This window comes from Euwallacea fornicatus, chromosome 1 (assembly GCF_040115645.1).
Source record: "Euwallacea fornicatus isolate EFF26 chromosome 1, ASM4011564v1, whole genome shotgun sequence".
Taxonomy (NCBI): domain Eukaryota; kingdom Metazoa; phylum Arthropoda; class Insecta; order Coleoptera; family Curculionidae; genus Euwallacea; species Euwallacea fornicatus.
Genome location: NC_089541.1, coordinates 6,844,087 through 6,860,068, shown reverse-complemented (window position 1 = coordinate 6,860,068; position 15,982 = coordinate 6,844,087). Strand labels below are relative to the sequence as shown.

The 15,982-nt window shown below is 34.4% G+C and overlaps 2 protein-coding genes across 4 annotated transcripts in view; one reads left to right on the top strand and one right to left on the bottom strand.

The window, feature by feature from the left end:
- Epac (Exchange protein directly activated by cAMP) overlaps nt 1–15,982 on the top strand; it is an 84,867-nt gene that overhangs the window by 9,884 nt on the left and 59,001 nt on the right. For 2 of the 3 annotated variants that reach the window (XM_066294987.1, XM_066295075.1), the window contains exon 2: nt 9,849–9,991. In XM_066294987.1, the coding sequence (XP_066151084.1) occupies nt 9,849–9,991 (143 nt within the window). Of the gene's footprint in view, nt 1–9,848; nt 9,992–15,982 lie in introns of those variants that run through there. The other variant, XM_066295328.1, reaches the window with a different exon arrangement.
- Nucleotides 1,676–8,405, bottom strand: LOC136338763 (putative ankyrin repeat protein RF_0381). Its single transcript, XM_066281458.1, has 2 exons — nt 8,239–8,405; nt 1,676–4,546 (listed from the first exon to the last, which is right to left on the bottom strand). The coding sequence occupies exons 1-2, from the start codon at nt 8,402–8,404 to the stop codon at nt 3,576–3,578; spliced, it is 1,137 nt and encodes a 378-aa protein (XP_066137555.1). The 5' UTR covers nt 8,405; the 3' UTR covers nt 1,676–3,575.

Here is a 15,982-nt window from a genome sequence, read left to right as displayed (position 1 = left end):
TATCAGGATGAAACTTAATCACAAACAACAAATGACATTTGATTGTTATCATCTCTTCTTCAAAGTAAAGCAAGTAAAAACGCTCAACTGAAAAGCTCCTCGTGCCTGGTTTCCTTCAACTTTCACTCCAAATTAACTTATCTCTTTACGCTTTGCTGTTTTTGGCTCTTTCAAGATATAACTATATAATAAAATCTGCACTGAGGTCGAACTGAAAGGAAAAAGTCGTGGGAGCCTAAGAATCAAATTTCCATGTGAAACTCTATTGATAGAAAAACAGAGGCAACTGCAGCAGATACATTAGGCGTTTGGGGTGGAGTTATAATGCCTTTTGAAAATCTTAGATACTATGATGAATAAACACAATTTAAGTTCAAGCACCACTTGAAGTTTAAGACCAATTAGCAGTTTCGAACTTAGTTTAAAACTTCCGGCATGACTGGTATATAAGAGTTAGAGATAGATTAATTGATGATGTAGATATCTATATTGAATGTTCTTTAAAAAATTAAATAAATATTGTCTTTTTTATTTTCTTCTTTTACGTGATCAAACGGAACATTTTATATTTGGAATCATTTCACTGAAACCTCTCCGGTGCTGAAGACACATTTGGCAACTCGCATATTTAAACATTCCAGATTTAGACCCAAACCACAATCATTTTCCACTCCCTAAACAAATAAATATTTGATTTGAATTTGTAATTTAAAGACGGCAGATTGTCGCAAAATAATGTTCTCTTTCCGCAAATTTATAAAGGTTGACAAGGGAGATCACTGCCAAGGAAAACAATAATCGCAAACTAAATAGGACAGTCAAATAGATAAGAGCGAAGCCCTTGAGAACTATATGGGGCCAGTAACGATCCCTAAGCAAAATTGGAGTAGGGCTATTTCCTAAACGGCCCGACCTAATTAGATCCTGACAAACGGGGTGGAAAGTATTTATTTAATTAATTTATTAAATATTTCCAGTAATATTTGCTTTGGAACATCCAGAAATATTTTGTCAACATAACAGTTTAAGGAATAAGTCCCAATGGAATCGTTAAAGAGGAGAATCTGTTTTATGTTCCAAGCTTTTACTTGGGACTTTTAGAAGTGAAATTTGATTGAGTGTGAATGACATTAAAACCCAAGTTAAAAAGAGGGAATTCCCATCCTATTTTGGTGTTTTTCATGAACTTTCGAGTGGCAAATGAAAAGGTAATTAATTGATTTGATAAGATTGCTACTAGAAACGTGTGCTTTGACCGACAATTTTTCGGAAATTCCATATAAATATCTCCGAGAATTTATAAAAATCTTATGCTCAGGAATAATTTGGAGTTATCGATTTTTTAAGGAAATAAAGCAAATTTTGTCTAAAATTTGCAAATGCTTCTAAAAACTCTAGTGCGGATCATATTTTTAATTCTTATAGAATAGATAGATATGGAATATCATTTTCACAGATAATTCAAATTTTCTTCTGTAAACGTTCAAATTTCTATTAGCAATCATACCAGATTTATTAACGAATTTTTCGTTTGAGACATTAAATTTCAAGAAAATCTCCACAAGAGGAGATACTCCTCTCGTTAACTTTAATTTTAATGCCATAAATTTCACATCTAAAAGTTCCATGTAACAGCCTGGAGCAAGAAACAGGTGCAGGAGACAGATAAAGAATATTTCCTCAGTGGTGTGTGTACTATTTTATTTACAACCACATACTAGTGCAAATAAAAAGAAAAATATGGAACTATTTTAACAAGCCCCACTGTATACAAACGGAATCATATTTGCATTTTAGTCAAAACGAATTTTAGGAAAACATGTCGGAGATTAAATATGGCGTAGAGTCTTTTTATTGTATCATTCCAGAAGATATGCGTAAATTTGTACATAAGGCCGAAAAAATGTTTATATCTTTGAAATATCACTTGACATTCTTAACCCGGGTGGAAAATACTCTTTGAGGAAATCCAGACTCACACAAAATTTTTATATTTTACAATGAACTTTTCTCTTCAATAATTTTTGTATATTTCAAAATAGAGTTACAAAATTGATTAAGATGGGAAAAAACGGAGTTCGTACATTTTGCTTTCGAATGTGAAAAAATCGAAAAGTGGCTTGATTCCCTACCTTGTCTTTTTAACAGTTCCGGACGTGGTAACTTTGTGAATATTTAATGTTTTCCTTGAGATTATTAGCTTTGTTCAGTTTTGAATTTTTTCGAACGTTATACATTTAACAGAAATCCTTAATTGTTACTACTTTGAAATAACGTTATCTCCCCTATACGTTCAAAAGTAGTAACGTGCGTCAGCCATATTTTCAGACCATTGACCAAATTACAAAATCCATAATGCCCTTGGTGTTGGGTGTATAGGCCAACCTTGGACAAATTTAATCGCCGACTAAGCGTCGAGAAAGAGCCATTCATCTGGAACATGGAAAGCCGATATCCAGGGGAGACTTTCCCTTTGGTATCAAACGGATTATTTTTGTATTTTTTATACTAAAATTGCGTCTAATGTTTTTAGGCCAAAAAGGTTAACTCTGAAAAGTAGGCTGATATAATCCGACTGCTCAAATTAATTCCAGTAGAAACTAATTACGAGCTTCCTAGATTAAAGGTAATAGTTTTTCATTTAAACAGTTCTGTATTATACACAGTTAACAGATCCAATTCTTTATGGAGCAGTTGTAATTTCACTTGAAAGTGTTAAAACATTAAGATGAATAGGGTCAATTTAAATTCAAGCATCACTTAAAGTTTTAAAGCTAAAGGGCAGATTCAAACTTTCGTTTGAAGCTTTTGTCACCACTAGTGCTCAAGAATCACTGGATATTAATTGCTGAGACTGGCTAAATGTTCCTCAAAACAGGGTATAGATCCATCTATAAAAGAAAATGTTAATGTTCCATGCTTTAATCAGTATGATTCATCAAAAATTTGCTTTATTCATTACTTATTCAGCTTCACCAACAAAGTTTTGACAATTTACTCGTTTATGCAGATGCCCTAAAGATGGTTAATTTAAGCAAAGGAAGTTCACGCTGAGTTTTAAAACTAATTTGATTTCCACTTCAAAAGCTTACGGTTTTATCAAATTTTTGAATCAACGGGTACACTGTATTTTGGTGAAAAATGTTAATACTTGAAATTATGTAAAACATCGCGTAGATGGTATTCTACGATTTGCTAAACTAATCAGGTTTCTTCTCGAAAACCTTATGATTTCAGCATTTTACTCATGACAGAACTTTACTGAGTTTTGTACATCGGGTGTTTAGTTTCGTCTCGAAAAAATTGTTAATCTAGGCGATTTCTAGAAAAGATTTACTTTTGGACATTGAATCTCATTGTTTTTAGCAGTTTTTTGAATTCACGCCCAACCGACGTAAACTTGAATTAGTGCGACAATTAGCTACCTTATGAATTAACGGTACAATTTATGAGATTCCTTGCTTTGTGTGAGAGACAAAGTGCTCCAATCATTCAAAGTCTCTAATAAATATTGAAAAAAAGCAGAATCCCATTTGAATTCAAACTTATGTTTAAATATTAATGTAATGTAACATCTATTTCACTTGTCTAGAACTACGAAAGTTTGCCGCCTTTTCCAAATTTTCTAATAAATGTAAAACTGATATCTTTTCCAATTCAATTGCAAACATCTTGGCAGAGTACCCATCTTTGGTCTTTAATTGAAGAAACTCTTTTTTGTACAAACTCATTAGGACCTTGTCATTGCCACTAGCCGCAGCCCTATGGAAGGGTAGTTCACCTGAAAAAGTTAACCAGTCCCTTTTAGCACCGAGCTTCAAAAGTACTTCTACAGAGTCTGCACTATGTATATTGCTGGCAGCTACATGCAGAGGAGTGTAACCATCTAAATCTTGCTGATTGATCTTCGCCCCATTTTTCACTAATAGTTTTATGAGATTCACGTAATTCATCTCGGCCGCAACATGCAGGGGTGATCTACCCTCATTGTCCAACTCATTAACACTTACGTTTTTCATTATTAGTATTTGGCAGATATGTAAATGATTACCATAAACAGCCAAGTGTATTAAATTGCGTTTATTGTGGTCTTTGATTGAATGATCTACGTTGTAGTCCAGAAGCATATCAACGATAGAAGGGATACCATATTTAACAGCCATCATTAAAGGCGTCTCATCGCAACTATTTCTGGAATCTACCCCTAATTTCCCTCTTCTTATAAATAATTCTACCAACTTTTCATTTCTGCTTGCTACCGCTATGTGTAATAAGGACTCATAGACGTTATTCGTCGCAGTTATGTCCGCTCCCTTCTTTATTAAATATCGCACTAAAGCCTCATCTCCACAACGAACAGCGAGGGAAAGTGGGGTGTATCCGAAGTAATTTTTGATGTCAATTTTTGCAGCATGGTCTAGCAAAATCCTGACCACTGCTATGTGCTTTTTGATACAGGCCAAATGTAGAGGGGTACTGCCCTTTTCGTCCAAAATATCCGGAGAGGCACTAAGGGCCAGTAGCTTTTGAGTCGCTTCAATGTTTCCTGAAAATAAAAATATCTCATAAATTTCACATGAGGCAGCTGTTATTGATCAGTATATAGAATGTTAAAAGGGATGAGCTGCCAAGTTATCCTGATATATCAACCAAAATATGCAATTTAAAGGCAAGCTATCAGACACGAGGCATTGTCACATTTATTGCTCCCTTGCTTTGGTGGCAGTTTTTAAGCACACTGTAGGTTTTTCACAAATTATGTTCTGTGACACCTGGAACTATTTTTACCCGTAGTGGAATGTAACATGTTTCAGCACTCACTGAGATATGGACGGAAGGATGGAAGGGAATTTTTAAATCTGTCTATACAGACTTTTCAATTAACTCAATCTCGCAAGTGACTCTAAAGATTTTTTTTAGGATTATTGATTCGCCCTGACACAATTTAATTAAAAATTTACGCGTTCTTGGGTAATTTCATTACTCGAATTGAGCAATTATAGGCGTATTTGGGAGACAGCAGCGCTTTATACCAGTGGTCGCATTTCACTGTAGCGCTAATTTCAATCGTTAAATTGTATTGCGCGTAAAAGCTGAAATCAGACTGAAATTTCGGATTAGAAACCTTGAAATTAACAGTTACTGGTCGAAAATGAAATTTTTAGATAAACATTAGGTATCGAATTAAAGCTTTCAGTATTTCGCGCATGGTCCTCGTAAATTCCCTGAATGCGCCCAATTCACATCCAGGGAATGTACTTTTAATGTCACCACCCCCAGTCACGTCATCAAACATGACCGAAATTTTTAGTCCTCATCAAAGATCCTCTGAATTAAGCTTCAGCCAGCTTGAAGAACTTATCGACCTCTATTCAGCCCTGCTTATCCAAGAAGAAACGATATTCCAGATGCAAACGAAGGAGTTAAACTACCATTTTCAGAGAATCCGAAAGCTTCACAATTGCCTTAAACCCATCGAAGAAAAGCTACTGTCCTTAAAGAGGCTTCAGGACGGTTTAAATCGTGAACTCGAATGTATCAAGTACCAGCTCTCTTCTACGGAACAATCGATCTGCAGGTTAGAGGAAACCGTTCCTGTAGATTGTAAATGCTCTATAGACAATCATGGCTTTCGCAATTCATATGAACTAGCTGAGCAAGTGTTTCGATTGTTGAGAAACTTGGAAACGCAGATGAACGAGCTGTTAGTACATTTGCCCAAGAAAAGTGAGCTATCGCTCTTGGAGCAGGTTGCAGGAATTCTGCAAGCTCAGTTGCAGCAACTGGAGTACGTGGAGATGATGACAGAAAAAGTGAGAGGTCAGTTGACTCAATCTGCATACAGTCAGATGATGTGGCTCAGAAATTGTGGGATTCGACCTCAATCTGCCTAAATAAAGATGGTATGGTGCAGTAAATTTGGCTGTGTTTCTATTTGAAGATGATATAGTGGAATTGGTTTCATTATCGGTTTCCTTTTTCAGAATTGTCATTTGCATTCTCTGAACAGATTGTTTTCGAATACTGAGTTTCTAATTTCTTCTTTTATGGGGCAGAACTGTACAAAATTGTAGAGGCAAAGCGGCTCCTTTCATATATTTCCCACGTCAATGATTTCTTTCTCCTTGTTCATATAAAGAATTTTTTGAGTAAAAAAAATAATCAGCTTTATCTTTCTCAAGCAGTTCAGCTTTGTTAGACCCTAATCATGTTTGAATTTTCTCCAGAACTCAATTCACTTCTTTTATTATTACATTAATTACACTTCAAATGAGGAACTTAAAAAAGAAATTGATTCCCTCGTCTAAGTAGATTCAAATCTACTTCCATCGCTACTCTTAATTTGTTTATATTAATTATTCCTCATTTTTCCCAATATTTAATGTGGTTTTTGGAGCTGCAAATCGGGAATGAATGGAATATAGAGTTTAAATTTGACACACCTCAATCTACAGTTATCATTTCTCTTAAAAGGTGAAAGTAAATTTCTCGCCTTTTCTTGATCCTCTCGAATGGAAAATCTTCAGAGGGTTTCTCATGATAGATTTTAAAACAAGCAAATTCTAAGGCCACGGAGTTTGTCTTCTTCAGACACTTCCGAAAGATTTCGGTACCACAAGATTGAGATATCTCGTGAGGACTACGAGATCATCTTCTTTCAGATGAGCATCACAGAGATACAGGGAAAAATTGAATATCTGATCTTAGTGGGGGTAACTCAAAAGTTACATGCTTCATGTCTCCTAAGAGAGGAAAGAAAGAATTTTTTCGTGCTGATTTTCTTAGTTAAGTCTTCGTTTGTTATTTTCTAAATTCACTGGAGGTTTTGAAAAAAAATCCAAAGAAAAATTCCGATTCTTGGACCAACGCATAACTTTTCCCAACCACGAACAAATATTTTAAAACATGCATTTTTCTTGATTTTCATCAAATTCCTATATGAACTGAGTTATTGATGCTGTCGCTTGCAGGCGAAATAACAATTGTTGAGATTTCAATTTAAATAAGGTTTGATAGAAGATTTACTTTCTGCGAGGAATAATTTAAGTATGGATTTTTAGTGTTTACGCACAAGTAAATATGATTGTGGAGTAAGTAATAAAATTGCAAAATGGCAATTTGCAAGCAGATCTGCTTTGCGGCTACTCCAGTGGTTGTAACGGATTATCATAAATTGCTAGAAAATAAAATTGATTACAAGTTGTTAGAAAATAAAGCAGATAATTGAAGATATTACTTAAAAATTGAGTTATGTATATAAGAAGGATATTAATACTCTTCATAATATCGAAGTTTGTTTCAACATAACATTTCCCATTTACAAGTTTGCGTTGTATTATCGTTTCGCAGAAAATTGACGTCATTTATCTACGTTTTAATATACAGTTTAGCATATCGTGCATTACCGGGATTAGATACTAATTATTTCTATATAACAATAAATCTATAAATTAATGTTAAAAAAATATATATTACCCGTATTCCTATGAATAATGCATTATATCCACAGGGTGATACATTTCTGAATAATAGCCGAGTCGGTATTAATAAATCCTTCAGAAACTTATTTGTATAGAAACTGAGTTTACCAGGTTTTCGTCATTAATATTCTCGAATTTATTCTTGTTTATTTGCTGATGTTTTATATTAAAGATAAATAAACAAGGAGGAAAATTTTAAATTAGGGAGATGGGGGTCAAATAAGAGGAAGGAGAAAGTTGCATCTAAGCGAGAAGAGAAAATGAACAATACAACAATAGAATGAAATGCATTTTGGTTTCGTTGCATGTGGGAGTTTTTCATAACACTTTCTATTCTAAATTTTAGTTCCTTTTAATCTACTAGGTTAATTACTAAGTCCTTGGATATCATATGCTACGTCCCAAAACACTTCCCAGGCATACCATGCCTGGCAATTTAAACTTTACGGGTGGAAACAAGACACATTCCCTGCGGCTTAAGTTAAATAACGCGAAGGATCTGCTTATTCGCCAGCACAGTTCTTTTTGACTTATCCCTCCTCTTTTGATAGAATATTACCTCTTGAAAACTAATTTAAACTATTTTTACTTTAAAATTTCATATTCTTCAACGCGAGATTGCAGTCAAGATTTCCATTTTTCTGCAGCAAATCTCAAAGTAATATTTAGAGATTATTGTTATGCCGAAGGTAGAATACATGCATTATAATTGAAAATGGCGCATAATTAACAAACATTTTTACATTTTTTAACATACCTTTTCTCGCTGCATAATGCAACAAGCTGTTTCCCAGGTGATCCTTGGAATTGACTTGGAAATTGTATATATCCAAATGGTCTAGAGCTAGATTGAGCACCGAGAAGCAACCGTTGTAAGCTATTTCAAACAAGTCGAGATCCATAAATGAAAACTGATCTTCCATGTTTTTGTTTATCGTTATTTATATTCCAACAAAGAGATTAGACATGGTCGGAGATACTTAAAAGATAAAATATATCTACAACGACACTTGTCTGATAAGAAAGTAGCAGAAAAATTGTTTGTTTTATGTGTGTGATTTTTCCTATCAAATGTTTATTTGTTTTGTCTCAGGAACAATCAGGTTTTTTACAGAATTATTAGATGAAGAATTAATATTTAGCGTTTCTTGGAGTTGAGAAAAAATGATAAACAAAGGTTTTAAAAGTGCTCAAAATAATTTGTGTAGAAAACTGAATTTTTGATTAGGTTTGGAATCTATAGCTTTAACTGGAAATATCTCGAAGGTGATAATAGCTATAGAGTTGTATCCACAATCAATCACAAAAGAAAGAAGAGCTACATATGAGAGCTTAATTTACTGCTAATTCTAAATTAATAATCAGAAATCGTGTTGCTAAGTAACAATAGATAGCACCCTGTGCAGGGTGGTTGGAAAAGGTGGTGCAAAATTTAAAGAGGCGAAACTCGAATCAAAAATAGTAAAAATGGTTCCTATAAACATTGGTCCGACGGGGCACCGTTACTGAGATATGGCCTTTCAAAGGGGTCCAATTATGAGGATATTTTTCAATATAACTTTTGTTCCGATTAAGATAATGGAATTAAAGTTGTAGGTAATAATCATCTCATAAGGGTCTTTAAGTGTCATAAGTTTCATCAAAATCGATTACAAGTGAGGATAGTTTAACGACTACTTTTCACAGAAATATTGAGAATATCTAGTATTCATTTAAATTATCAATAAAATAGTTTTTTTAATGAATTGATCTTTTTTGACGAAAAAATGTATCCACTTTTATTTCGAATTCTGGGTACTTCAGTCAGAAAGAATTATTTTTTAAATAATGTGTGACTCAGATCAGTAACATTTTTTCGAATTTTCGCATAGTAGACATTTTTCATGCTGACGGTTCCATTCTAACGATTATCATTCTTAGAGTAAGTGTCGGACCAACTTTTTCAAATACCCCGTATTTGGCAAGTGGTGAAATAGCAACGTTGGATTACATGACGATTTGGTCACTGATGCGCTTCGGGCTATTTGCTAGAATGATCACTCCGACAGCTTGTTCCAAAAACGCGACAGGTACAAAGAAAATATCTTTGAACAAAAAGTGGGACCCATAGCTTTTATGAACAATTTTAATGACAGTAATAGATATCGTTAGAAATTTTACCGATGTAAAATGTTTGTTGGTTTGAAAATTTTATCGGGATGAAATTTCTGTGCGACGAAATGAAAAATCCAAATAATCCGAATATCGAGAGACTTTCAGAATACTCATGGGAGGTTAAAGTATTCTTTTAAACGTTTCGCTTTTTTAATATTCGGAATTTAATATTTTTTTATACATTTTAAAATCATTAATTCAATTTTTTTTCAGGCCTTGCGATCGCAATGTGAAGGACGTGGAGTTAATCTGTGCCAGATTACGACGTGTGGACCAACTTTGTCGATTGTCGAACTCCGTTTTGCAGCAACTGGCATTATGTGGCTATTACGAGGATCTAGAGAGCGAAGTAACACGTAAGTTTCCCCCTTTCTCATCCCTTTCGCTTAATGACTTTAGTTGGATTTAATCGACATTCGTTTATTATTTATCACGTCTAGAATAATGAAATAATGATCCCAGACCCGAAAAAGCTAATTTATAGCCCGATCCTTCTCAGGTTTCGCTTAGAACATGCTTTTCGTCGCATTTATTTTTCGGTAAGAGGAGGAATTACCTGTTTTCACGCAGAGCTATTTATTACCTGGATTTTAGTGCTTCAACAACATAATCGGGGCTTGCCATTTGTTTTCCTGTATGCGAACCCTTGAAAATGTACATTTTCTCACAATCTAAAGACCCTTGTTACATGTTAAAGCTGAAGCAGTTACTTGGTTTACAAGGCGAAAAAGTTGCAAACGTACTGCCGAAGTGATATTCATAAGAGAATCGCATACAACGAGGTAAATTGGCGTTTCGATCTAACAAAATATATGTTTTTTCCAATCGGTATCGATCGAGTGGTTGTCCTCCTATTCACAAAAAAGTAATACAGTGGAAAACTGACTCACTACTCTAAATATGCTGCAAGGTGGTACTTTTAATGGCTAGGCAGCAAAAGCGATACTTTACAACCTAGGCGTTAAAATTTGCACTTTATAACTCGTTTTGTGTCATTGAAAAAAAAACTTTTTTGTCCATCGCAGAAAACATGTTTCCATTAAGAAAACATATCAGTATTATTTGATAAATTTTATGGTAGGATTTTAACCTAGAAACTATACATCAAAATCGCCTTTCGGCTGTTTGGGTTATACAATTGGATCCCATTTATAATAAAATGATACATTGTTTAGATTATTGGAGCGCCCACATTGGCTGAATACGAAATTATTGCTTTCAGCATATTTCGACAAACTGATATAAAATGGCTTTAATTTAGTGAGTTTAATATTTATTTTATTGCAAATTGTGGTGAATCCAAAGTCTATGGCTCGGAACCAAATCATTATTAAAATTGTGTCGACGTACTACTTGGTAAACGTCCTCTTATCATGTAATACTCTAATTCGAATTCTGTCTGGTGATGATGCCCAAAACGTCCATGAAAGGCGGCAAAATTTCCTTAAAAAATTAAAATTTTAGGCTCATTTGGCACCTGACTATCGATTAATATTTAGTGTAGATATTAAGTTGCTAAAAATTTCCAATTTGTCAATTTCTTCTTGACATATTGGGGGCTCCGAATAAGGTTGAAATTGAACTATTAATCAATTTTCCGTCATTTTTCAAGTGCACCGAGAGCTTTAAAGTTTTGAAAAAGAGAGTCAATAGTGCTGTAAAATTCGCCGATTGAAATTTCAATTTGTGTTGTCATAGAAAAAAGATTAGAAAAGAGGGGAAAAATAAGTACGAAGAAAGTAAAAATTACAACATAGAAGTTTTCAAGCGAATCTGTTTTGCGGCCATTTCGTGGATCGTAATGGAAGATAGCACCGAAAAGGATGTAAGAAGGAGACAAATAGAAACAATTCTCTCGAGGGCTCATACCTCTATCCTGTCTCTACCGACATTGAAGTACGCTGTTTACGTCAATGAGAAAATAATTTACAAAAATTACCTGTCAGGTGCTATATCTAGAGCTTAATTGGATAGAAGATTTATTTTCTGTGAGCAGCAGTATTTTAAGTTTGAAATTTTTAACGCTTACGGAGAAATTGGTAGAAACATTGTGAAGAAATTAATAAGGTTTCAAAATGGAAATTTGCGAACGAATTTACTTTCGGCTCATTCAAATACTGTAAAAAACTTGCAAATTCCCATTTTTAAATATTATTAGTGATTTTATATTCATTGTATCTACTTCTGCGTAAACCCTAAAAATTCCAAACTGAAATTATTTCTCGCTATGCCAACCAACCAAAACTTTATTCGGTCGAGGGCGCATTCCTTTTGGCCCTTGGTTCATACAGCGTTATACGCCCAAATGATATTATATTATTTTAATTCTTCTGTATACAAGTAGAATAATGTTACGCCTTTATTATGGAATAATAACGGCGGTTAAAAATTAAATATCTCTTAATTTTACTTAATGGCCCATCGCTCTTGGCAACGAGTTATAATCCTTCGCGGAAAGTTTACGACTGTAGAAATTTAGATACCGATTTTCAATGTTATTTGTTTTTTTGCAAAGGAGCTTCTTTTTGTATTTGTCCTGATTACTTGGAGACCCTGCCTCTTATGCCTTTGAATATTTCCAGATAAAGCTAAAAGCTTCAGAACAATTTGCAGGGAAACTTTTAAGCCCGCTTCGTACTTTAGGTCAAGCGACACTCACGCTTACACTCAAATGAGCGCGGCGCACATTTGAATGCACAGAAGCGGAGCGCTCACATTAGTGTAAACACTGATTACTTCTCGATGTATTAAGTTTTCAGCTTTGCTTGAGGGAAGCATGAATATCGCTATAGTATGAAACGGCTTTTAGGGCTTTTAAACATATATAACACGTCGGAGTATCTCGATTATTTTAGCTGTGGCAGTTTCCCAAAAATTGACGTGCTCGTTGAAAGTTCACTTAGATTATTTTGAGACCTCTCACGTCTCTGAAATCTTGCAGACATAGTTGAAATATTCAGAAGAATTTTGACTAAAAGAGGCACTTTGGCGTGTCTGAATTTTATCTTGTCGCTACAATTTCCAACACTTCTATCAGCAATGTATTGGCTCTTACTATGGATTTATATGACAAATTTGCGATCTGATTTTGGGCCCTAATCGCTCGTCATAATAGACTTGCATTACAGAAAAGTTTGGGGAATGCTTCACAACTGTCCCATGCGTTTTAAATGGAAAGGCATAGTGTGGTTTCTGAACCTGAGCCTTGACTTGAGTTTGATAACATCCCCACCACAATCACTTAATCTCTTTTTCGTGTTTTTAGTAGATCGACAATTTCAAGATCTCTTTTATATACAGAGTGTCCGGAAAGGTCATATCATAGATTCTAGAGGTTATAGAGAGGGTTAAAATAATACTAGTACTTCATATTAAAAAATCCTATTGGCTTTTGTTGCCGAGTTATTTGCTCTCAAAGTAACGAGTTGAAAAAAAGTATTTTTGCTGTAACTTTCGAACAATTATCATGGCAATAATGGAAATTGGTCGGTTTCAATAACTCATATTTGTGCTTATTTCCATAGGCAAACACATGTTTCATAAGTCTTCTCCATACAGGGGAGGTCAATATTTCTCATTTCATCTCATTCATGTTTCAGTGAGTTAAGGATTTTTTTCCATAGTTTATGATCTTCCTACAAAAAAGGCGCACCTTTCTTAAATCGGTATCTTGTAGCGTTTTTGGGAAAATATCATTTTATTATCAATATGCACAATACATGCCAACAATTCAACAATTTGAAATAAAAAACGAAAAACTTAATATTAAAATAAAAAAATGTGTTCCTTCCACGCGGAATAATTTTATTGACCATCATAGATTAACAGAAACTTTTCACTTTTCATATTTTCCGCTATCGTAATATCATTGTCTAATATGCAGCAATGATTGTTATCGTTAATTCGTCCACATTACTCTAATTTTGGACAGTTAATTTCGGAATTTTCCAAACTTTTATAAATGAATTGAAAAGTTTCGCTTCGCCTACAGAATTAGAGTGACATCGTTTAAAACTTTAAATTGTCCCTGGAAAATGATAAATGTTGGATTTTTGTACCAGCTCGAGCATTACCTCCTGTAAATACCATTGCGGAGAGTAATATGGCAGGGAGCGGATTTGTCTGGGATTAACTTAATTACTCCATCTAGTACCGCTATAATATAGATACTATTAGATTTGTCGATGTAATAGTAATCCTAACAGCTTTACGATGTCTTAACTCATAGTTAGTAACGGGTTAAATTGTTCTCCATACACCTGCGTACAGAACGTAGCGATATTGGATTATTGGCAGAGTGGCGCAGCTTTTTAGTGAACCCCGGTTCTTTCTTTTTGTAATTAAGAACCACTGTTCCCTACCGCCCTTTTGAAATTAAAACAACACATTTTACTATACTACTGCATAGGGCCCTGAACTTATCAAAAAAACTGTTTTATGATATACTCTACTCTAAAACATGTACGTCTTACAGAAATGTAACTTGGTTAAACGACTGAATGAATCCTTGATCACTCGACTGCGTCTTCCTCCTGCCTCGCCCACCCGCCAGGTGCAGTGAAAGCAACAACTGTATTTACTCTTACAGGCGACAAAATTGTGAATGCCAGTGTAGGATTCACTTAGTGATCTAACCAGATCAAAGCTCTTAAGTCGACGCAAGTTTCTATGACAAATATTTGTTCGGTATATCGGTTTAACTATGTTGATTTGAGTTAGTCTCAATAGGAATATTACAGATTATTCCCTGGCGATGGGACAGGCTAGAGTTAATCGTTTTGGATTGGCTCTGATTTGGATTGCAATTACTACATACATAACGAAAACATTTGTTTGCTTTCGGACAATCACAGAATACAAAATTTGTTTCTGACATGTCTGCATTCCTATGAGCGAAGGGTTAGAATTATGGGGCAAAAATTAACCACTAAGCACATGAATTATTCCTGTAAAAACTGTAAATTAACGTGAATTGATAGTTATTTACCTATCAGAAATTCCGCGGTTACAGGGAAAATTATATTTTTGTTTTTCTAATTACTAATTTCAATTTACCTCTAATGGCGAGGAAAGCTGTGGGCGTGAAAATAAAATTGATAGGATACAACTTTAATTTTATTTGTAAATTTACACCGCGCCTTCATATACTCATGAATCCTCACCAAGATTACACCCCAGCTAATATAAACTTTGCAAGAGTCTAATTTCCTCGTGAAAATAGCAATTTACCACCGATCAATAAGGCAAATTTTGAAGCACGCTAAATCATGGCTTATCTAACAAATTCAATAAATATTACCCCAGTTTCGGAGGACGCATTGTTTTATTAAAAGAAGCAAAAAAGAGATTTAATCATATTTTTCTAAAAAGTCATTCCAGATGTCTTCGTTTCGAGTTTGCCCTGGAAAACCTTCATTTCATCCAGACCTTTTCGCTGCAAATTGAACTTGGAGAATTCTATAAAGTTATTTAAGAAGGGCTTTCATTTTAATTTCGGCGAAGTTGATTTGTGAATTGAAAGTTAGAAAGAATTCACACAGAATCGTGGATTTTTCAAAAATTGCTGTTAGTCATACAAATCTGATTGTAATATATTTAGTACTGGCCACGTTCCGGATGTTTCGTTTTTAAACACTGTTTTAAAAAAGCACATTATTCTCTAACGGATAACGCAATTTTGTTGTGCTTTCCAACGCCCGTTAAACGTTTAAACGCTTAAGCTCAGTAAGCAATATACATAGATCGAAATGAGACTGATGAAAATTTGGTAACCATTCTCATTTTATAAGAGCAGCTAACTATACCATTATTTTTAATTGTATTTGTTAATTAATAACCGCATTTGCAATGTATATAAATGTGGTTGCTTGAGAGGACAATCCCGCAGACTAATGCGAAAAACGTTGGTTATTGCGAAACCCATCTGTGGAATAATCGAGTATTCATCGAGATCGTTCTGGTTTGCTTCAGCACCTTCGACGAAAAATTTTTATCTGATTTACATCAATATTTTCGAAAATTCCTTATCGAATCCACCTGAAGCCCTTCGAACCTTTCAAATGAAGATCCAGCTGGGTTACGTGAAAATTCTCGAAGATTTCCTATTAGCTCAGTGCAAGTCATTTTAAATATCCCTAAAGTGTTTAACTAGCTAGATTCGGTTGTTTAAAAAAAACTCTAAAATTCCGCATGATATCGGTGGGGTCCGATTTACTAGAAAATTCCCGAATATTTCTTATTAGCTGGATCCAGTTACTTCAAAATTCTCAATGAAAAATTTGAGTGTACCGAGTCTATTAGGCGACTCTATATTACATCAACGAAAGTTCCTTAATGAGGAATAACTG